Here is a 25,164-nt window from a genome sequence, read left to right on the forward strand (position 1 = left end):
CATACAAACACCTGGGAATGGATACTGAGTGGACAACATACAGTTTACATCGTGTCACTTTGAGCCCACAAATGCTAGATTTTGGGCATTGATGTCGTCAGTCTTGTTAGAACCTTTTTTTTCTGCTGGAGACAATGTACGTTTATTATTATTCTACCAAGTGAAGCCAGTCAGTAAAGTTCAGCAAAGTTGCTGTACAATCATCCAATTAAAAAAAAGAAAAAAAAAAGAAAGAAAACTTGCTCAAAACAAATAATTAGTCAAATCAAATTTTGCTGTAATCTGGGACCTCCTCCGGCGATACTCTGCCACATGCTGGCTGACATCTAAAAATAGACACGTGACACAGCCGGGTGCGCTTTACAACCAGCTCCTTCAGGCAGTAGCACCTTGCCTTCGGATGACTTCAGAGAGACAGCGGCGTGTCACCAGGGCACACCGGTATGACAGCTGATGATGTTGCAGTTGCGATGTAAGTTGTGCTTTCATTAGTCTCGCATAGCCAGACGTTTCTCCACACTAAGTTTGGTGCTGTGCCAGCACTGGAGAAGGGTCTGGCCTGCACCCGATTATCATTCTGGAATAGGGAGAAAAGGGTTCATCTTGGGTATTATCTGGCTTTGTCTTTGGGCGGAGGATGTCATTGCTGCTGTTTTCTGATCTCATAAAGCCACAGCGCTGGACAGGGAGTGTGCTGCAGGGTTGATGCACTCGGCATAATGACAATGGTAGATTACCTGCCTAGGTACTGTAGCTCGGTTTCTGTAGAGCATGACACTCTTAATCTCAGGGTCGTAGGCTCGAGCCCCACGGTGGGCACAGCTGAGCATCTCATTGTACATGGTACAGTATCTATTAGATATATCTTTATTTATTTAACGTGTGGCTTGATATTGTCTGCCACCAGAGGGAGTCATTGGCCCTTCATCTACCCTGACAGAGCCGTCACCCTTTCTTCTGATGGGCCAGACAGCGAGCCAGCATCAGGCTGGCCCCCTAGGGCGAATGTGGTCGCTGTCGTCAGAGCACCGCGGCACTGTGTTTCTGTACATCCCACTACTGAAATTGGATGAAATAAAATGAAATGAATAATTCAGAGTGAATAAATCAGCTTATCAATAAATAACCGTCCGAAAGCAATGAGAGTGAAATGCCTTTGTTGATTTATTCATGATTTTAGCATGTTTGGTCCCCTATGTGTGTTTCAGTGTACCATCCGGCTTTATCTACTGTGTGTTGATTCCTTTCAATGCACTGAAACTCTACATGGGATTGCTGCACCAAGTTAATTGGTTTTGGAATGAAAGAAGAAATGAGCCATTGTGTTTTGTGTGATTTGAACATCCAGTTTCAAACAGATTACTATTCTCTCCAGCACGATTATTATTGAATAATGAGGGAAAAGATGAGTATTGCTCAGCAGGGGATGTAATGCAGATGCTTCACAAACTGTCCAATTTATTGTAATCTCTGTAGTGCTTTGGAGCAAACGAGCAAGGTGAAACGGCAGGCATATTGTGCTTCTGAGCTCTCCGTTGAATTATGTCCCGGTAAGCAGTCTTTTCTGAGGCATTAGTCTCACTGTATCATCCGTCATGGTGGAAACTGGGTCGACACATTAATTCATCAATGTGATTTGCTGAGATACAGTGCCTCTAAAAAGTATAAGGCTTTTTCACATTTTGTTATTAACACAGGTTTAATTTAGGTATTTTTTGCCACTGATAAACACAAAGTATTAAACTAATACAAATAATAAACTAATTACAAATACACTAATACATTAATTACAAAAACAAAACAGAAATAATAAAATATATATATTTATATAATAAAATAATTGATTCCATAAGTACAGTACCCCCCCCCCCCCCCACACACACACACACACACACTGTTAATACTTGGTGGAAGCACCTTCGGCAACAATTACAGCTGTGAGTCTGTTTGGGTAAGTGTCGATCAGCTTTGCACATCTGGACGCAGCAATTGTCGTCTTTCTTTTTGCAGAATTGCTTAAGCTCCATCAAGTCAGTCTTGCTCTCAGAAAGGTCTGGGCTTTGAGTGGGCCATTCCAGGATACTGAAGAGGCCTCTCCAGTGAGGCTTTGGCTTTATGTTTTGGGTCATTGTCCTTTTTTAGGTCAGCCATGAAAGTTAAATGGGTCCACGTTTGCAAAACTAACTTTTTCATTGTTTGTGCGTGGCTGTAAGCCAGCGCACCAATGATAGCAAATGTCCGGTTGTCACTTCCTCCCTGGCTTCCTCCGTCTCATTGTTGACCTGCAGTTCTATGTTGCTACCACAAGATAGACATTTATCGTTTTCGGCCACGGGAGGGCAGCAACAGGCTTAGATAGACTGTGTTTCTTGTTCAGTTTCAGCAATTCCATGAGTATTTGAGTTAGGCTATTTAGTTTATTATAGTATAGACCCAATATGACGCGAGGAACTGGAACTGATGTGTCTAGGCGACAAGACCTATCTTCATTTATCAGACATTATTTAATGTCATTTCAATTCACAGTTATTTCAGTGGCATGACTAGCTTCCATCCTACCAGTCCTGAACAGAAACAAGCCAGCCACGCACATAAGCCATGCTGGACCTGGCCTGGTTTTGCATATGCATTTGTGTCTCTGATGGGCTTACTAACACATAAAGTATGAAGTGAAACAACCCAGTCATTTTGTTGTGGTCAGCCGAAATGAAAACATTGGAAAAAAGGTCAGTCCCAGCAAGCCATTCAAATCTCCCTTGTCAAATTACGTCACAGTCGGGGACTCATTATAATAATCCCGCCCCCATTTGAATACCTACAATCACCTGTGTTGGTTTACCTGGCTAAGAAGGCTGACATTATTTGCAGGTCCCGCTAGCTACCATAATGTCTTTGCATGGAAAATGCTCTGTTCTTGGATGTACTAAGCAGCACAGATCGCTACATCGTCTCCCAAGCACAAAGGACAGAAGAGCTGGGTGGATAAATGTTATTTTTTATATCAACGTTCCCGCTTAACGTTGACAGTATGTGCTAGCCATTTTGTGCCCAATTGCTTTTCCAACCTGGGTTAGTACAATGCAGGATTTTCTGATTTTTTAATGATCAAGCAATACTTAGTCATAATAATAATAATAATAAATGAGTCTGCTCGCTTTTAAGGAGCCGAGAGTGAGGTGTGTCCTGTGGGCATAGACCGTCATTCGATTGGTCATTGGATTACTCCGGGGGCCCTGGCTACCATCGTAAACCCAGAGCTCAGATTCTGGGCTCACTCTGGAATCATCAAATATCCCGGTTTTGGTTTCAACATGATATGACAATTCCACAACATGCATAATCACTTGAGTCATGATTTTAGCCAAAGATGGATACCAAACACGGCTATACAGACTCAGCAGCATAGAATCCGTTATTTCTAACACACAGTAACACTTGCATACAAATATGATGCATCAGCACAATTACTTTATTCACCGGGCTTATTCACGTGGTGTTTGCATCACATGGTTGGAGATGGAGCAGCTTCACTTTATTAAAGAAACAAATCAAGAATGGCGGATCCTTTGTTCCACTGTGAGTGTCTGTGGATGTGTATTGTGGACCTGGCCTGTCGCGGGGGATGGGGGAGCACAGAGTGCGTCTCTGAGCATCTCTTATCAAGATCTCACATTCCAACCTGAGGCAGAGTGTCCCACAATATCACAACTGTTTGGTGGTCAGTAGCACGGCGTCATGTCCTATACTACAGTAATTATGCTGTGTGTTTCTTTGCAAATAGTACTAACGCTAGCTAGCTAACACGAACAAACTCCCCCTTTGCCTCAATCCGGATGCTTGTCTTATCATATACTGTACGTTAGAGTAATGTTAGTGGAATGCAATTGGTAGACTTCTAGTTGATCTAGCAGTCATTAAACATGATCAAATGTTAAGAAGTGGACATCATTGGATTCCCTTGGCCTACAGAATCTATCTTTCATTGTGTGCAGTCCAATTGTGTTCTATAGCCTTGTGGTGTCTAGCTAGGGAATGTAGCTAGAGGTAACAGTGTGCAACCGTGGATATAATAACATGGGCACTATCATGTTTAGTCAGGGAGAGAGGACAATGAAATTTGTCACAGTGACATCGAGTGTGGATGGTCTAGGCTAGCCAGCTATATTTTAGGTAGCATCACGCCATCAACAGCCCTAGTTCTCTAGCCTGTCGACTTGCTCATAAACTGAGCTCATTTGCATATGAAAAAGAGCTCAATCTGCTCAATCTGATCTCGTGGTCAACAGAGGGGTATAGAGGCATGCTAGAATGTTTATTCTGAGTGGTATTTTCAGCAAAAATACCCAGACATGTTTTGGGGACCCCACAGACTTATATTAAATTGTTGGAAATTAGCATAATAGGAGCCCTTTAAACTCTTTCAAAATCACTTAAAATGATGATCAAACTAATTGACTTGGTACTGTACCAAGCCACACCTAACCAAAGAATCAGTCAAATGCCCATGGTTTTACACTTCAAACCGTAAGTGGAAGGTTTTAATTTGTGCATCTGGGGTCACCTTCAGTTTAACATACAATATGTGCAGGGACACCAGTGAATCACAGGTCAGAGGTCAGAGTAAAGTCATTCCTCTCAGATAAATAAGGAAAGAGCTGATGCATAATCGTTCCCTTTAATGATCTCATTTAATGAGCTAATTTTACGACATGTTTTTTACAAATCTTTAATGTACCTGTCTTTGTTCTGACCAGTTTGCTGCAGGTGCTTATTTCCCCATGAACTGAGGGCCCTCCGGATTGAGAGAACCCCAGGGTCAAATGTCAGACAAGACCATTCACCCTCCAGCTGCCCTCAAACAGAGATCAGTACCGTCTTGCAATGGATCTCGCATGAAAGAATCTTCAAAACCTTTATCTGGATTTCTTAGGAATGATGAGGTCCAACTGGCAAAACAGAACAACGCACAAACTGGATTTAGACGACCATACACTTCCTATCTTCATTCATCTTCCAGGACTTCTTCCCCAGCTTGTTTGATCAGTTCTTTAAAGTGCCTTGAAGTCACTTTCAAGAGGGAGAATAATTTACATTATCAGGCTCCAAAAATGAAGGAATAATTTTATATTAAATTAAAATCCCCGGGCACTGACAACAGAGAGATAAAGACAGAGATATAGTGGGACAAAGAGTGGGAGAGATTTGGGTTATGAAAGGGCATTCGATGTTGCAATAAGGACTGCTGGGAGCCATTTCATTAGTGCTAGCCAGCATAATTGGTCTTCTTGTCTCCATGGTAGCAAATTATTGCCACCAATCGTTAATGAGCAGCTGTCCAGAGCGGTGGACATCAGTCACTATACTTGTCACTTTAATTTTCAATCAAGTGTTTGGGCAAACTGTAAATAAGCCAATGCACTTTCATTTAGCAATTAATTGGCTGCTGTACTTAGATATTTTCCGGTTGTTTGCTTAATGGTTCCCCACTCATTATTTTATCATTACCCAATATGAAGCTATTCATATGGCATATAGTCTAACACATCATAAACAACGGTAATGCTTCTTGTCACTTGCCCCAACAGAATGATTGATGCAGCTGCTGTTTCCAGGGTGATTAATGTTCAGATAAGATTAATTGACTTTGTACCCATCAGCACTCCCTCCGATGAGCATGAGCATGTTGTGCACAAGCGTGTACAGTACAGTGTGTAATAAATGACTTGCTTCACGCGACATATGGGCCTAGTTGTTTTTTAAGTGCTTGGCCCCCTGGCCATGATGCACCTCACGCGATTTCACAGCTCTTTGAACCCCAGTCAAATGTGACTTGAGTATTCATTCTTCGTGAGAGGCACTAGCTTTACACCAGCCATCTCTAACCATATACAGTACACTACCATAACTGCATTGATTAACGATGATGTAGCCTAAGGTTCCTTGAATGTTGTTTTCCTCAAGAGACGATGTAATAGTGTGCCTTGTGGATGCCGCAGTTCCTCAGCTATCACAATTCGGCGTATTCCTTGCGCTGTGTTTGGTCTTCACTTATTTTATTCTTTTATCTATCTTTATCTCAGCCACTTTGCACAGATGTTCCCCGATACGCCTTTAGCAGTACCGGATGTTCAATGACAAGGGATGTCTCCACACAACTGGGATCAGGCAGCAAAAAAGGTCCTTGAATATGAACTGTTGGGGAAGATTATTAAAAAAGGAAATTATATTCCCTTTGGAGATTCTCTTCATGAGATATTAACTGGAGGAGAACACTTTCAAAGAGAAGTTTGAAGTTTCATGTTCACTTCCAATTCTGAACTTTCTCACAATACAGTACATTCTGAACCCATCGTCTGAGTGTCTCCCGAGGATGAGTAGACATCCGTGGCAATTTATTGGCAGTTCAATGAGCATTGGCAGCCTTTCTTTGCTCTCTCGGATATCACACCGACACACTGTACACACACACAGAGACTTCGCTTTTGCCTCACGGTACTCATGATTCCTTCAAGAGATAAGCGTTTCTATTGATTTCTGCTCAGCTTTCTGGCCATATCTCATGTTTGGGCAGACGACCGAGGCGGCCTTCCATTTCACGACCACGCCCGCGCCACCCATCTCCTCCCAGTCGTTCCCTGGAGGCCTCATATTCCACACCCATCTCCCCCCCCCCCCCCCCCCTCTCTTCTCCAGAAGGCTGTCGTCTGCGCGGCACAGGCGTTGAGGGATGGAGTGTGCAGTAAATCTAAAGCACAAAGCTAGTCCTTCAGACAGCCTTGCTCTTTCTCCATCCTTAACAGTAGGCCCACGCAGGCGGAGAGAGGGCTTTCAGACGACCGCGTCAGCGCCCCTGCTGACAGATGGAGCTGCCGGTCAATGTTATCAGTGGTAACCTGCTGCCCTCGGATCAAAGCCCGGGCTGTCGCGGTGCCGTCGGCCAGAACACTGTGCCCCCCCCCCCCCGTTCCAAACAGATCAAGCAGCAACCGATGGGAACTAGTGTCTCTACTACTGATGGGAACTAGTGTCCCTACTGTATCTGTCGATGCAACTCACTTTGTATTGAGAGAGTTTGAAAAGACAAAAGATGTATTTATTTAATCAGGGAAATGTTGTGATGATGACGACCTGTGCACCAGTAGCATAAACATGATCACGGTGATTGGCACGTTAACAGCTCGGCCCAGCAGGAAGCGCGTGTCGCCAGCGAGGGTTAAGGGACCATGGCTGCGTTCCGAATCGCATACTTCTACTTCTTACTACCAGTACCTACTACAGCTGCCCTTAGAAAGTACGTTCTTTGCAAGCAGTAGGCATCCAATTGGGACATACTACCTTATCATAACATTGTGCCTTGAAATTTGCCCACATCCGTCGCTGTTCATAACGCGACATTCGTCTACAGCTGTCACATGTGACGCACATTTCTGCTGCGCACAGGATTGTGGGTCAGAATAGCCAGAAAAGCCTGCTGGCTTGCATACTGCAAAATACGACCGGATGTAGTAGGACATCTTGGTATTTTTGCCATACCGCATGTGGAATACTATGTATTGGGACATACTACATCCTGTTTTGGCATACTATATAGTAGGGAAGTATGCGATTCGGAACGCAGCCCATGTCTCCGCCCGTCAGGCGGTCAGCGCGTTGGCGTGACTGGCCGCTGCCGAGCCAGACTGATGACTCTTGAGCTGCGAAAATTAGTCCCTGTCACACTGCGATGGTAAACAGATTCACTGGAGGGGGTCCTCGGGGGCTGTTGGGGTGAAAATTAGGAAGCATATGGTCTTCTCGCCGGGTGAGAACAAGCATCCTGTGAGATCCAAGAGGTTGACTATTTGCATAAGAAAGATGTGTTTGTGTGTGCGTGTGCACGCATTTGTGGAATGCATGCATGCAAAATATGCACGACCCTGAGTGAGTGGCCAACTATTTCCTTGCCACATTCACTCGGTTGTTCATTGTGTATGCAGCCTTGCCGAGGGAGGCCTCGGATCTTAGCTTCTAATTGGGTTCCCTGTTATAGATGCTGCCTCATTAAACACAATGGACTTGTTTCAGTGCCTGTAAACACACACACACACACACACACACACACACACACACACACCATAGAATGGTTCTGCATGCCTGCCCGAGTAGGTGGCTTCAGATGTTGTATAGTCATGTAGCTTGTGAGACCCTTGGCTGAGCCAAACGCCGTCGGAAGACCCCTCTTCCGCCATTCTGTCCGCCGGCTCATTTTGATTGACGATAGCCATGTTGAACACGTGCGCATGCGCACAAACACGCACACACCCTTTTCTCCGTAGTTTCAGGCTGTAGCTCAGCTTCCACCCAATGTGTCCCGGATGACAGATGTCCAAGCGCTCAGAAGCTTTATGGAAATTAGTTCTGGGGGATGTTTCTGCTGGCAAGCAGCCATGGGTAGAAGAAATTAATAAACGTACTGTAGAGGAATGTGGTTCCGCTCGCAACTACAGAAAATTACTCTTCCCCTTGCAGCGTTGGTTTTATCGCCGACCTCTTTCACTTGCCGACATAGACTGGTGTTTATCTTAGAATAAAGTCCCAGTGTTGTAATAAAGTGCCAGTGTCTTACGGTGCCGTCTGAACCTCATCTTAACAGCTTCCCATTGTGCATTTAACGATTGTCATCGACAAAGGGGCATTTTAATTGTTATACCATTGTACTCACCAAGCAGTAGACTGGGTGTGACCTCTGGAACTTCCTCTCAGACAAGCGATAAGATCCCCCCGTGAGAATACCAAGAATAGGCAGCGGAGGATAAATATGTAATCTTTAAAAGCTGTCTTTTTCTCGTCTGCCGGGAGATTGGAACAAAAGGAGCTGAGCGTTTCGTCACTCAGGCCAGGCCCCGTTCGCCGCCGTTATCCGGTGATAAGAGATGGGGACGCGGGGTACCGTGGTGTGACGTCTCAGACGCGCTGTCAGGCAGGTCGGCCAGAGCCAAGGGCGCCAGAGTTTGGACGTTCGGAAACAGGAACAAACAAAAACAAACTTTATTTGTCACACGGTGAGATACAGGTACATCACACGGTGTAGCGGCGAAACACACACACACACACACTAACCCTAACCCAAGGGCAGCCGGGAGCAGACAGTAGGCAGCGTGCATGGGACACGCCCGGGGACCTGCCAAGTGCTCCTGTCCTTCGCCAGGGACGGACAGCGTTAGCGACCCATTCTTCTGCATGTTTTTCATATTGGGTTCTTAATAGGGGAAACCATTGTGAACACGGGGAGAACATGCAAACTCTGCACAGAAAGGCAGAGAGACCTTCTTGCTGTGAGGCGACAGTACTAGGTACTGTGCCAACGTGCCGCACATGAAGGAAGGAATGCAGGGAACCTCAGTCGAGACTAGAAGCTCAGATAGCGAGGGCGCTGCTTTGTTGGCCTTGTTTGTACACAGTTTACCTGAGGCTGAAGTGTTCATTTAAATCCTACCACTCTCTAAAAGTAATTTGATTTGATAATCAATAGATGGTATCATTTGAGTCTCTCTAGTGTAGAAAGTTTTAGAACTTTGATGGATGGAGAACATTGTGAACTCTCCATCACCCTCTCTCTCTCTATCTCCCCATCTCTCTCTCTCTTTCATTGGCCTGTGTGGCCCTCTGCTCACGGCTTCAACAATGAATCTGCCTGATGACACTATCCCTATGCCCTGGAGAGATTATGATTGGTCCTTCATAGCCCCATATTTTATTAACCATCAGACTATCAGGCTCCATTTGTGGCCCTGGGTCATGACAGGGATGTCTGTCCCTCCAGACTCTGGGCTCTGACTCTGATTCAGTGAGCTGGCTGTGGAAGTGGCTCACATGCTTGTGGATTTTCTACTGTGGTTTGGGCTTAACTGTTGATGTGGCTCATCTCAGTTGTGTGTTAGGGGCTTGATGTGGCGACCCGTCGAATGTGTGTGTGTGTGTGTGTGTGTTGTGTGTGTCTGCATTATTGGCAGCCGCTGCATTTGGAGGATGAGATGTTTTCTGTACCCATAACTCCCCTGGTCTTAGTGAGTCAGATGCAAATTGTATCTGTGTTCCATATTTTCTGTATGCTTACTGTACATCATTACTACAGTATGTATATTATTATACCATCAAGATATATGCACACTATATGGACAAAAGTATTGGGACAAACCTCTTAACTGTTGAATTCCCATGGCCACAGGTGTATAAAATCAAGCACCTAGCCATGCACTCTGCCTCTACAAACATTTGTGAAAAAAATGTCCTTCTAAAGAGCTCACTGAATTCCAGTGTGGTACTGTCATGGGATGCCACCGTTGCAACAAGACAGTTTGTGAAATGTCTTCCCTCCTAGATATTCCACGATCAACCGTAAGTGGTATAATTGCAAAGTGGAAGCGTTTAGAAACCACAGCAACTCAGGCATGAAGTGGCAGACCACGTGAAGTTACCGAGTGCTGAGGTGCATAGTTCATAACAATTGCAAACACTCTGCTGACTCAATAACTACAGAGTTCCAAACCTCCTCTGGCATTAATGGACAGGTTCTGAATTTAACATTATAAGCCATGTTAAAAGCATACTTTGAGTTTTTTTTTTGTCCAGATCATCAACGCACACCAATGAGTTTCCTATCTTTAAAAACGAGAGTTTATGGTGTTTTTGATGGATTTTGTGCACCTATGGATCCATTGAGTGTGTTAGCGGCTATACCTCGAGAGTGCACCGTTTGACGAAACTTTGATATCGGCCATTGTATATCCATAAAGGCATGGTTGGGTGAGGTTGGTGTAAAAGAACTTGACTGGCCCACACAGAGCCCTGACCTCAACCTCATCAAACACTTTTGGGATGAACTAGAACGGAGATTGTGAGCTAGTCCCTCTCGTCCATCATCAGTGTCTGACCTCACATGCTCTTCTGGATGACTGGGCAAAAATTCCCACAGACACACTCTAAAATCTTGTAGAAAGCCTTTCCAGAAGAGTGGAAGCTGCTATAGCTGCAAAGGGAGGGGGAGGGGGGGGCAAGTCCATATTAACGCCTATGAATTTAGAATGGGATGTCATTAAAGCTCATGTAGGTGTAATGTGTAGGTGGCCCAATACTTGTGTCCATATAGTTTGTATGTGTATGTGCATGTAAGTCTATACATCCTAGAAGTTAACTTGTAAGTATGAAATGTGACACATGTTAAACGACCAACTATTTTGAAAATGCCTGTTACGGCTCCGGGTCCCGTGCGTCCTCTCCAGCGCTGGGTATCCCCCGAGATACCGCCGGTCTCCACTAGCTCCGGTGGGCGTTCCCGCTCGATGCATGCTCTCCCGCCACACCTGATTCCTATCACCTGCTCAACTGGCGCCACAGGTCCACACCAGCTGAATCCAATCTACACACTATTTAAACCCCGGATCTTCCAGCCATTCTTCGCCAGATCTCCGTTACCTTCTCGGTGCATACGTTACCGGAGCTGTTTGGCAGCCCATTTTTACGGACTGATACCACGGCTCCCCTGACCTTCCCTGCTCGGACACGAATTTGGAACACGGATCTGGACCCAGACGCGCCTCGCCTTTGCCTGTCCCTGACCATTCTTTTTGGATTATCCCTGAACATTGTGCTAATAATAAATCGCTCCCGTGAGCAGAACTTTAACTCCTGTCTCCCGTCTGGTCACTAGGGTTCATATTACAAAACCTAACAATGCCGACCTAAATAAAGAATTCAAATGTGTGTGTGTGCGTGTGGGCATTCATTTTCTTTGTTGAAAAGGGGGTTATAGGAGGTTACTGAAATGAATACGAATTTGCATATATACAGTAGGCTACGAGTGTGGAGACACATTCTTATCATCAAAATGAAGCCACCATTAATCATGAGCGTCTGTTTACGTTTGTTTGTTTTTTACCCATCATGGAGTATCCGGGGCAGCGGTGGCTCAGGAGGTAGAGCAGGTCGTCCAATGATCGTAGGGTCGGCGGTTTGAATCCCACCTCCTCCTGTCCACATGTCGAAGTGTCCTTGGGCAAGACACTGAGCCCCATGAGCAGGCTGGCACCTTGCGTGGCAGCTGCCGCCATTGGTGTGTGAATGTGTGTGTGAATGGATGAATGAGAGGCCATTGTAAAGCGCTTTGGACAAAAGCACTATATAAGTGCAGTCCATTGACCATTCACCATGTCCTTGGCATATCCTCTCTCCCTTCCTTCCCTTCCCCCCGCAATAACATAAGGTCTCTGAGATGATTCTGGAATATTCCCAAAGGCCCTTCGGAGTGAGGCAGCCAGAGAGGCCGTTCATCCTGTAGAGGTCTCCAGATGAGAGACACATGCCAATGAGCTAGCGCAGCACCAGAGGCCATTTTGATTTGTGACAGTATGTTTCTCTGTCTTTCATTTCCTGTTTCAAAAAGCAGCAGTGTGCTAAATTATTCATGTGAAGAGGAAAATGCTAATGTTTTGTTACGTACCCTTTAATATGAAAATGGAAATTAATGTAGGTGTAGAGTTATCCTATTAGCTGCAAAGAACACCTCTTGGCGCGTATTACGGGGACGATTCTTCTCTTCATGTCACTGAAGTGATCATCATTTGTATGAGTGGTTCAGGAGGTGGCCTGTGTATATCTGTCTTGTGAATGAGGCCTGATTATACTGATAGGTACAGTAGAGCGGCGTTACACAGGGCAACTGCCAGCAACTGTGGTCTAAACAGGAGTGACGCTTCCAAAGCAGTTAAAGAAATTAGGGTATGTGAATGACTGATACAGTACTCTGTGTACATCTCAGCAGTGGGAGCCTTAAGCATTTTGATCAGGTGTTTCTTTAAGCTTGTGCTACCACATTTCTGTACAGTATGTCCTGTTATAAATAGTCTCACAGATGCCCAGCAGGTGGCAGTATGTCCACTTCTCAGGCATGGACTAGCGACCAAGAGTCTTTGAATGGTAAATGGTAAATGGATTGCACTTATATAGCGCTTTTCCACCTTAGCGGCACTCAAAGCGCTTTACAATGGCCTCTCATTCACCCATTCACACACACATTCACACACCAATGGCAGTAGCTGCCATGCAAGGTGCTAACCTGCTCATTGGGAGCAATTTGGGGTAAGGTGTCTTGCTCAAGGACACTTCGACATGTGGACAGTCGGAGCTGGGATTCGAACCACTGACCCTTCGATCACTGAACGACCCGCTCTACCAACTGAGCTACAGCCGCCCCTTGAATGCAAGAACTTAGACACGCGCACGCACGCACGCACGCACGCACGCACACACACACACACACAGTTACTGTGCTAACCGTTATAGTGGGCAGTAGCCTCTTATGCCATACCCCCCCCCCCCATTTCAACAGCATATAATTTCCATTGAAAGAAATGCATCTTCAGTGCAATCAATTAGCTTTAGTGAGCTTCTGTGATCAATGTGTAGTTGAAGGCTGTTGGCAAAGGCTTCCTATTCAAATGAAGTTCTCCACAGCATAGTGAACAGTGAGAAACACATCCTCACACCATTAATATCAGTCATAGGGCTGTATATCATCTTGGATTTCGCGATACGATACGCATCACGATACACAGGTCACGATTCGATACGTATCACGATACAGAGGTCACGATACAATACGATACGATACGTATTGCGATACACACATAATTTACTGAAAGATTTTAAGTGTTCAAGACTGAAAACTGAATGGCTCAAATGCACTATATAGATAACTCAAACTCAATGACTGGACAGAGAGCTAGCTAATAAATATTTTACATTTGATATCCATGCTTTTTAAACTGTCAACATTGTAGTATTTATGGTTTTTCAAAATTATTTATATGTATGCTTTTTTAACTTAATATTGTAGAATATGCTTTTTAAACTGGATTTAAAAATTTTAAAAAAAATAAAAAAAATAAAAAAAAAAAATTACATTTTACAGCGCCCGGCTGTATCGATACTCCGGGCTGAAAGATCGATACAGTATTGCGAGACTACGTACCGCGATGCATCGTTGTTACAATCCTACAGCCCTAATCAGTCATAGATCACATTAAAAATGCATGACTTGAGTGTAAGCACTTAATAGATTGACTGATGTTTCCGCTTTCATGATAACTTCATCTACCCCGCTCTCCTCCCCTCCCCTCCCCTCCCGTCCCCTCTCCCTCCCAGACCAGGAACAGCTTTATTTCTGTCCCTTGGCCCCAAATGTCATTAACCAATACTTGGCAACCTGGGGGTGGAAAGTACTTTGTTAATGGAAATGTGTGATTCACTCCACTTCATTCACTTTCATTATTGACCTTCATTCCCAGGGCTGTGATAGGTGTGCTGAATAATGCGCCGGACCACACATACACAAATGCATGGAGTCTAAAAGTTGAATGCTGTGCGTTTGGGTTTCTGTTCCTATGGGAGATATTTATCGCTCAACAGCGGGTTCTGGGTTCTGGAAGCAAGCACATTTTTTTCCATTCATTTTTTTTTATTTTTTTTATTTATTTTACTTTATTACTGTGTGACGCTGCCAATATTCTGTGTGCGTGCGTGCGTGTATGTGTGTGTGTGTGTTTGTGTGTGTGGGGCGGGATCTTTTTCTTTGTCTCTCATTCTTTGATTCATTATTTATAATATGTACTGTATGTGCATGTTCATTGTGTGTGTGTGTGTGTGTGTGTGTGTGTGTGTGTGGGAGAGAGAGAGAGTAGGTTCAGTATGTGCAGTGCTGTGTATCGACCAGTGCTTCTCTATATTTCCCCCTTTCAATCTGTCTCTCTCCTCTCTCTCTTCTTCCCTCCTCTTTCTCCCTCCCTCCCTCCCTCCCTCCCTCCCTCCCTCCCTCCCTCCCTCCCTCCCTCCCTCCCTCCCTCCCTCCCTCCCTCCCTCCCACTCCCCCTTCTCTCACTCTCTCTCTTTCTCCTCCCCACTCTCCCTCTCTTCATCTCATGTCGTAGCCAGCGTCCCCTCCCTCCTATAACTGAGCCAGAGAGAGAGGGAGATAGAGAGAGAGAGAGTGGGAAGGAAGGAGTGCTACAAAGAGTGGAGCTCAATCTCCTCTCCAGCTCTCACTCACTCCTCTCCTCTAACAGAGAGAAAGAGAGAGACACGCAGAAAGTGGGGAAGAAGACAGGGAAAGGCAGACTTCGGTGGGACACCAGAGGACACGCCTCTTTTCTTTTTAGCGACTTTTCCCCTCCTGTCATCAGCCTCCCTCTCTTCACGGTGACTCTTCGTGGGACTTCCGCGACCTGAGCAACCCCCCCCCCCCACTCCACCCTGCCTCTGCTGCTTCTGCCCCCCCACCCACCCCTACCCGCCCAACCCCCACCCCCGCCCGGCCCGGGCTGCAGCCTGGATTTGGGGAGCGCGCGGAGGGCAGGGCACCGCCGGGGGGCTCCGGGGGGGCTGTGCGCGTGGAGCGCCGCTGTGGTGGAGTGGCCCCGGGGGAACTGGACCGAGGGCGGCGGCGGGGGGGGGGAGGCAGGGGTGGAGGAGGCGACGGTGGCCGAGTTGGGATCCGGGTCGGGGTCGGGGTACAGCGGCGCCGGGGGGCCGGATCATGGTGATGGGGAGCAGGCGTCAGCGGGCGGCGGCATGCTGAGTGCCGTGTGGGAGACGGAGGGGCTGCAGACGGTGGGCATCGTCATGTTGGTGTGCGCCTCGCTCAAGCTGCTGCACTTGCTGGGGATCATCAGCTTCTCCGAGGGTAAGAGAGAGAGAGATAGAGAGAGAGAGAGAGAGATAGAGAGACTGAGAGAGTTGTGTGGTGTATGGAGTTGACTGTAAGAGAGATGCCCTGTAACTAAACCACATGTGCTCGCTACTATATGCTTGCGAGGTAGCGTTAAACCGTGTCTAGTGATCTTTTGGTTGTCGTGGAAGTGGTTGTACTCTTTGTTTTTTAGTGAGCAACTTTATTGGCGTGTGATCAAAGTTGTAGTTTTTTTGGAAAGGTTTCCTCCTTCTGGTTTTAGAGAGAGGTTGACCATTTATACTGACCCAACAGCAGAACCCTAACTCCAACCCTCCAATGGAGCTGTAGACTTCAGAGAAGAGATGTATTTGTCACATACACATTATACCTGTATGTACATATACAAGACAAATATATCTGACTTGACTTGATCTGAGAGAGAAGGGAGAGATTAGGGTTAGTGTACAAGGAGGGTATTGGGTTAAAAATGTTTACTTTATATATACTGTAGTGCCTAAAAAGATTTGTTTTTGAGTGTCTCTCTCTTGTCTCTGTCCCCTAAAGTGTTGTTCCAAGCCTTTGATCCCTTCAGGGTTCCTGGAAGTGGTTGTGGTTTTGTTTATTTGTGTGTGTGTTTGTGTGTGTGTTAGAGTTGGGCGATATCCACATTTTGAAACCGTTTTAAGTCTCCACAAAATACTGCAGTAGTCTTTACGGCGTGGCCAGCGGAGTGGCCGGAGCGTCTATAAAAAAAGGCTGTTTGTTCGTCTTGTTTGTAAGTAGACCAATCACAGCGCACGCTGCTGTTACCAGGTGGCTTCAATTCATTAAACCCCGCACAGGGAAGCCAACCCACGACTATCTGCCTGCAGGCCTACCTTCTCAAGACAGTGTGTTGCTACACCACTCTCAGAACACACCACCGCCACGCCCACCGCCACGCTCAGGACAGTGTAGGAGTGAACTGCTCTGATAGATGGCGGTAGGTTGCGCAACGACTTGGATCCAAGCCCCATTGAAAGAAGAGGAAGTAGTAAGAAGAAGACAACGACAACGAAAGAAGAAGAAGAGAACGAAAGAACGCAAAAAGACGACGAACAGAAAAATACAATTATACATAAACATCCAGACCAATCTTTCAACGTAAGCAAAATTACATTACTTATTGCTAAACGTGGTAGGCTAACGTTCAACTCGCCTAGCCTATTACCAGTAGGCTAATTATAGTGGAATTGCTGAATGACAGTTTATCATTTAATCATTATACCTACACATCAACTCATTTCCATGTATGTGAATAAAGTTAATTCCAGTTATTTACAAAATATCAGGTCTCTGTCCAGTTCTGGAAAAGGACATAATTTCTGTCAAATGATCACTCAAGTTTTATCACCAACCCCACAACTATTTTGAGTGACTATTGTGAAAAGTGCTATATACATAAAATGCATTATTATTATGCATAGGGTGTTGTGCTGTGGTCATTTTCATTAATACATTTGATTAATCAGTCAATAGTATTAAGCCCTTTTTGATCGTTTTCTGTTTGCAGTGTTAAGTGTACCTTTATGTAGCCTACTCCAAAATGTAATGGTTACAGCAAACTGTGAATGTCTTCATGTAGTTGTTTGTTCCAAGGTCCATCTCCCATACTCCCATACTACAAAATTTGCTTGGAAACATTGCAATATGTACCCGTTTAGCAGATGTAATGTAATAGTTATACACATAGCCTACTGTAATTATCACAGCATGCTTTACTGCACATGGTTCCAGGATTATTTATCCGATAGGTCCCAGTGTGTCAAATCAGGGATAATTCAATCTGAGTTTTTGCCCATAACTAAAGGTGTTCCACAGGGTTCTGTTTTGGGCCCTATTCTTTTCACTATCTATATTAATGACATTGTGAACTCTGTAAATGGGTGTCAGATTCATTTGTATGCTGATGATGCTATTTTATATTGTGTTGAAGACTCCCAGAACTGTGCTATTGATCGCTTGCACCTCTCTTTTAATGCACTTCAGGATGTGTTTTTTTTTAATTGAAGTTAGTTCTCAATAGTAAAAAACTAAGTTCATGTTGTTTACTAAAACCAGAAATATTGACCCTAATGGTGCCCTTATAACTGCCTCTAGTGGCACCACTATTGAGAGAGTCACAGAATATAAATACCTTGGGGTCTGGCTAGATGAAAGTCTTACAGGTTACTTTTCAGGTACCATGTTACAAATCTTGCAAGCAGATTACGTCAGAAACTGGGCTTCTTTTACAGGAACAAAGACAGTTTTCCATTACTTAGTAGGAAAAGAATAATTGAAGCCATTTTCTTATCTGTTCTTGACTATGGAGATGTAATCTATAGACATGCTACTGCTTCTGTTTTAAAAAATACTTGACCCAGTCTATCATTCTGCACTACGATTTATTACAGATGATCCTTATTTTACCCATAATTGTGTGCTCTATGAAAAGGTTGGTTGGCCCTCTCTATCTGAGCGGCGTAACATACACTGGTTTTTTATTCATTTTTAAGTCTCTTAATGGTAAACAACCCCCCTATTTATCAAACCTGTTGGACTGGAACTCTAGCTCCTATAGTACTAGATCAAGTGAACTGGTCATCCTCAAGACTTCCCAAATTACTACTATCCAAAAAACTGTAACCTTTTCTTTTAATGCTCCACGCTCCTGGAACAAACTACAAAGCACTTTAAAGAGATGCCTACTTTTGCACAGTTCCGAGCTCTTATTATTAAAGTCGCACTGAAACGGACGTTTGAGATCATCTAACTTCCATAGTTTGACGTATTTCCAACGCAAACAAGCTATGAGGGTGGGACATATGTTTAGAGGAATTTGATTGGAACATTGACAAGTGGATGGGTTTTAAGAACTTTAGACAGATTCGATAGAAGGATAGCGTTGATTGACGGGTGGATGTTGTGAGATTATTGGCCTAAAATCTAAGGTACCTGTTGTCGTCATTGCACGTGACCTACCGTTTTCCAGGAATTAAGGAATTATATACTTTGATATAAGATTACAACAAAAGTAGAATTTTGTAAATTTTTTGGCATACATCGTTGAATAGTTGAACACTATGACCAATTATGTGAACCAAAATGGGACAGAATGCTTTTTTCATTTCAGTGCAACTTTAATCTTTGAACTTCAGTTTGTACTTGTTTTTAATAACTCAAATTTGTATTTTTAGTTTTTTAACCCTGTGTTTAAAGATATTATTTTTTATCCTTTTCAATCAATCAATCAATCAATCAATCAATCAATCAATCAATCAATCAATCAATCAATCAAAGCTTTATTTGTATAGCGCATTTCATACCCAGAGGCAACACAATGCGCTTTACAGAGAACAAGGGAGGTGGGCAGACGTCCCACCCCTACATATTCCAGAGGGAAGCAAAAAAACAGTATCACCCAGGGGGCCAGATAAGTGAGCTGTAAAAAATTCTTCCCTGACCCCTCTCAACAAGGCGATCGAGCAAGCTCCTGGAGTATGTTTGTCTACCGGCTAAGAACATTCATAAAGCAATAAATAACATTAAATAACATTTTCAGAGTAAGAGAGGCTAATAACATCATAGGAGAGACATGGCAAACACTGGTGTATGTCTGTGTGTGCGTGAATGTGCCTGGGCCCAGATAGAGGCAGGGGTCAGGGGTAGGGTCGGGGTAGGAAAAGGATACGGACCCGGGTTAGGGTGAGGGGAAGGGGATCTGAGCCCAGGACTGGTGTATGTCTGTGTGTGTGTGAGTGTGCCTGGGTCCAGGTAGAGGCAGGGGTCAGGGGTAGGGATGCTTTTATAGCATATTACTTCGCCTGTTATGTATATTGTGTTTTAACTCGTCTGCACTGGAAATGTACTTTATGTACTCTTGAGTCTAAATAAAGGTTGAATACTGATTACTACATTTGTTGTAGCCTCGACCATATGCGAGAGGGCCTTCGTTGACAGAGGTTTTACGGTTTGTTGGACAATAAACGGAGAGCCTCCGAAAATACATCCTGTCGTTCTGGTCTGGGCTACATTGATCTAAACATTATTAGGTGGGCTTGCTTGCAGAAGCTAGCCCAACTTGTGATATTCCCACTATTTATTTCTTTATTATTATTCTCCCTGTTTTTTGTCTCCTTTATAACTTCTTCATACTTTGTGCTAGAAACTTCATTCAAACTTTACAATGTTCACAATGTTTAGCTCTTTAACGGATGTATTCAGATTTTTGATATTTTTTATACTTTTTTTGTCCCATTGAAACTGCTTGAAACTGCTTTTGGAATGTTCAGAAACTTTGTTTTTAGAGTGGTGGCAGCAGTTGCTTTGAAAATATTCACACATTTTGTAAACTGCTGGCACTCCTACAGTTTTGAATGATCACACACATATTATATATCAAAATGTTCACACAACTGTGCTGATTCGTGCAATGTAAGTATCTAAGCGGTGTGACTTATAGTTCACACACATATATCAAAATGTTTACAACTGTGCTGATTCGTACAATGTAAGTATCTAAGCGTTGTGACTTATAGTTTTCGCTGTGTGATGATTTGTTCGGCAACTGCGCTCCCCATTGAAACGTATGGCGCTGCACTCTAGCTTTTGAGTTGATAATTTTGCATTTTTACTCTTTTTCTAAATTGTCGCTATGCCTACAGTTTTATCAGCTCATACACATTTTATATATCGAAACGTTCACTCAACTGTGCTGATTCGTATAATGTAAGTATCTAAGCTGTGTGACTCATAGTTTTCGCTGTATGACGATTTGTTCGGCAACTGCGCTCCCCATTGAAACGTATGGCAACAATAACTTTTGAGCTGCTAATTTTGCATTTTTTCCCTTTTCTAACATGTCGCCATGCCTACAGTGTTTAAGCTATACTGACATATTATACATAGAAATGTTCTGCAAGTTCTCAGGATTCCTATGATGTCAATATATAAGCTGTAACATTTATAGTTTTCACGATAGAGCTGTCTGAAGCGGACCATGTCTAGGATCAGAGTGTCAGTTGGGATTAGAGTGGTGGCAGCTGTTGTTTTTTTTTAATTTGTGTGCATGTGCAGCCTCTCTTAAAGGTACAGGCACCCTTTTATAACTAATGTGGTAGCACAGAACTCAGCCAAAGTGGAATAGAGACACATGATCTTCACTGGTGGGGGCCGGTGGGTAGCCCAGAGAGGAGTACACCGTCCATGACTGGCTATGACCAAAAGGGGCGGAGCCTCACCACCATGCCACTATTCACGCCACAGAACCCGCTTTCCAGCCCCTGAGTGGGCTAGAGACACCCAGTCTTCAATGGTGGATGCATGGAAATTGCCCGGAGGTAACTGTACTGTCCCAGACTAGCTGTGACCCAAGGGGGCGGAGCCTAACCAGCATGCCACTATCCACACCATGGGCCCCACAACTCAGCCCCTGAGTGGGCTAGAGACACACGGTCTTCACCGGTGGAGTCAGGTAGGTGGCCCGGAGAGGGGTACACTGTCCCCGACCAGCTCTGACCTGAGGGGGTGGAGTCTCGCCACCATGCCACAGACCCCACAATTCAGCCCCTGAGTGGGCTAGAGATGCACGGTCTTCGCTGGTGGGTGAATGGAGATTGCCCGGTCCGTAGTAGTTCTAGCAGTAGCTGTTACATACAGCTGCAGCAGCTAGCCCACCTCACATTTTCTCCAGGAAATGTACTTTCTAGTTATTATTGTCATCGTTGTTGTGTATTATACTGTGTAGGGCCTACCGGCTACGGTAGGCTACAATTCTGACTGTTTGTCGGACTGACCGCTGCGGAGGGTGCGTGCGTTCTAAACTGTTCTAGTGTTAACACGATTAAATGATAATAATAACACCACGACCACCACCAACAACAAAAATAATATATTTTATTCAGAAATTGCTGCATAATTCTTTAGACGGTTTTTCCAGATTTTATAGCACCGCGGTAAACCGTAATACCGGAAAGTGTGTGTGTGTGTGTTTGTGCTCTGCATGTTGGCATTCACTAAACCGTAGGTCTACTGTAGATTGTGTGTAAGTTGAGTTGTACTTTTTGATGTGCATGCATGCGTGCATGTGTGTGAATCCACAATTATGTGTTTGAAGTGGTTCCTTTTCTTGGTGTGTGAGAATCTGTATATGTGTGGGCGAGTCCGCGCGTGTGCACGTGTGTGTTTTAGTGCACCTGCACTACTAAACCGTAGTGTAAGTTGAGTTGTGCTTTTTGATGTGTGTTCTTTTGTGTGTATGTACACATGGTTGTTTTGTGTGTGTGTGTGTGTGTATGTATGATTCCACTATGTCAGTGTCATGACTGAAGGGGGATAGAGTAACTGATTAATAGGAGGTGTGAATTTCTTACAAACCCTCTGCTCAAACACACATCTAATTTTCTGCACCAGAGGGACGTTACTCACACATTACTAAGTAAAGTGCCTGGCTAGAAGACCATGATGTGACAGGACTATAAATTATTTAGATTGGACCAACCATAGTTGTCCAATTAAGTAAAGTAGAAGCTCTCAGCAGCTTAGATAAAGGCGATCAATCAGGATATTGTTTAATAAATTTGCTTTATTTCCTAATCACAGGCATTCATCAGAAGCTGGTAAGCCATCTTCTCACTCAATGATCCTACAGAAGTAAAAATTATAAGTATTATGGTCTGTGGGGCAGTTGGAAATTGGATATTTACGGGCCGGTTTTGGCACAACCAGTCGTGCTACGGGTCTTTGAAGAGGACACTGCATTTATTCTGTGTGTTCTTGTGCATGAGTCCCTGTTAACTGTCTTTCTCTCCTCCAGCCTCTGATATCGTTGTCATAACATGAGGATTGCATCAGGCGTTGGCACTGCCACTATACAATAATATTATGAATAGTAGATGTAGTTCATATTTCAGCATGTGGCCCGCCCCTATCTCTCTCTCTCTCACTCACACACACACAAACACACACACACTCATGCACACACACTCTCATGAGCACTCTAATGAGAAGCCTCCCCACCCTTCCAACACACACACACACACACACACACACACACACACACACACACACACACACACGCACGTCAGCATTATGCTCTCACATCCCGCAGCTCCATTAGTGTATAATCCTGAACGAGGCCTCACAGGGTACAGACTAATCAGTGTGTCAGGAGAATATAAATATATCTCTGGCTTGGCCCCACACACACACACACACACACACACGCTGTTATTTCATGAGCCATGTTTGAGAGAGGAGCCCAGTGTCACCCATTATTGTTAGAGAACACAGGCTGTGTTAGATGAGCTCACCCTTTGTCCTCTGTGTGCTGGTTAGCGGTGTTGTATCTGTCTGTGCGACACAGAACATGAAGGCTCTGGCTATCGCAGGAGGGACAGGATTGCGGTCAGGGTTGATAGATGAGAGGCGTTGGGCTCATTGGTTGGAGTGCGTGCTTACGGGTCAGAAAAAACGTCTGGTTTGATTCCCATGTGGGGGCTGCACACAGGCCTGAATACTACATCTCAAATTCCCCTGTGAAATCGGTTTTGCTTGATTTGCACGCAAGAAAACATCTCTCTATGTCTGCGCGTCCGGTCACCTCGATCTTCCATACATCTGACTAGATTACCGGTACGTTCTGCTCCTGCGTCTTTCTTGAGTTTGTCCATGTACATTAGTGTGGGACGCCCTTGTGATCAATGCCTGTATGTTGGCTCCAACAGCACCATTTTGCTGGCTGGCAGCTCCTTGTGTCTTTGGCAGTGACCAGCCAGCCTCATCCTCCTGACTGCTATTTTCTCACTCACCCTTGGTGCCCCCCATACAGATGCTTGTTGGTAATTTGCTTGTTCTTGTTGATGTTAAGTACTGCATGCAGAATTCTGGTGTAGCACCCATCTAGGGACTTCTGCAGGGTGGGCTTCAGGGTCCAGCATTCCCGGCCATATAGGAGAACGGACTCTACAGTCGCATAGGATCCTCCCTCTTAAGCACCTGTTATATTTATAGTTTGCTAGTCTTGCACTTTGGCTTTAGCACTAGATTGTGCTCTTAGTCAGTTGTTTAGTAAGGAGATGCACTTGTGAGTTCTGGGGAATAGTAGTATACTGACTTCCTAAATGCAATTACTGTTAGTCGCTTTGGATAAAGCCGTCTAAGTGACTGTAATGTCACATAGAAGAAGTGATGTGAGGAACCTTGATTAAAACCTTACTGATCAATGAATGTTGAGAAGAGAAATCTTTCTGATGTTTATTTAACAGAGAATAAGCATATATCAAAACACAATACAGCAACCAAGCTTTAGGCATGGTCCAATATAGATTTGACACATAGCTTATTACAAAACAGTTACGTAACAGGAATAGACAATTTACCATACCGTGACAGCAGACGAGCATGACGTTGGCAACAGATGTGAGCTAGCATGCTAACATGCTAGCTTGCTAAGCTAAAGCTAACAGCTTAAAGCTACAAAGCTACCAAGTTAATGAAGCTAATCAAGCTAACACAATTAACAAAAGCTCCCATTCACATCAGTTGTCTTCACTTATATATCGTTTACTGTAGGTGTGGCCAGCCTGCCTGCATGTCATGGACAGTAATCAGTTCCAACTTGTGATTGGTCATTCTAGGTTGTCCCTATTATGAGCGACAAGTCTTGAACCATAAATCATAGTGCCGCAGTATTCTGCCGCATCAACCTGATCCCACCTCCAGATTAGACTCGGGGACTGACCTATCTCCATGTCTGATTAAGCAATCGTACAGCTGTTTGTTGACGGCTCTTTGCTGACCAAGTCAATTGAGACCCCTCTGACCTTTCCTCAACTTCTATGACCTATTAGGTCACAACGTTGGGCAGCTTATCTAAATATACACTGGTATCAGCCACTAGCAGAGCACGAATCAAACTTTATATGGACAGCAATGAGATTACTGAAACTGGTGGCATTCTGTCTCAAAAACCCACTACAGAAGCTTAGTTTGATTAATCGGGGGAGGTTGGAGTTCGACACACTGGCCATGCTGTTCAGAGCCTTCCATGCAAGCACCTTCCACACTTCAAAGTTTTGCTTGGACGAGTTGACCCATGAGAACAGGCATATGAAGTCATTGAGACAGAGCAGTGACTCCTATTGTCGTTAGAGGTGGATGGTCCGGGAGGATGTTGTAGGTGAATACCTCGATGACCTGATTACCTTTTATTGGCATTTAGCTGAAGGCCAACACAAGAAAACATAATTATTGGACATACTTTCTGGATGTTGGATTTTACCACTAGCCAAGTGTGTCCTTTCCAGCTGCTACTTTTTATTCTTTTTCTTTGCGGCTCAAGCTTCGTTTTGTGAGCCAGGATCCTCTCTCCTCTCCCACAATTTCCCCTGGTCTGTAGGCTGGGTGACAGACAGCCACCCCAGGGAGGGCGCATCCATGTC

General features: G+C 44.5%; 1 protein-coding gene across 4 annotated transcripts in view; it reads left to right on the forward strand.

Annotated features, from left to right (window-relative positions):
• The window catches only part of kcnip4a (potassium voltage-gated channel interacting protein 4a), a gene marked incomplete at both ends in the record, with an annotated part of 226,658 nt that overhangs the window by 149,820 nt on the left and 51,674 nt on the right, over positions 1-25,164 (forward strand). Inside the window, one exon of one of the 4 annotated variants that reach the window (XM_084451722.1) lies at positions 15,604-15,715. The exons of the other annotated variants lie outside the window; for them this stretch is intronic. Within the exon in view, the coding sequence (XP_084307848.1) occupies positions 15,604-15,715 (112 nt within the window). Of the gene's footprint in view, positions 1-15,603; positions 15,716-25,164 lie in introns of those variants that run through there. 4 annotated transcript variants of the gene reach the window in all.

The sequence above is a fragment of the Borostomias antarcticus genome (assembly GCF_949987555.1).
Source record: "Borostomias antarcticus genome assembly, chromosome: 17".
Taxonomy (NCBI): Eukaryota; Metazoa; Chordata; class Actinopteri; order Stomiiformes; family Stomiidae; genus Borostomias; species Borostomias antarcticus.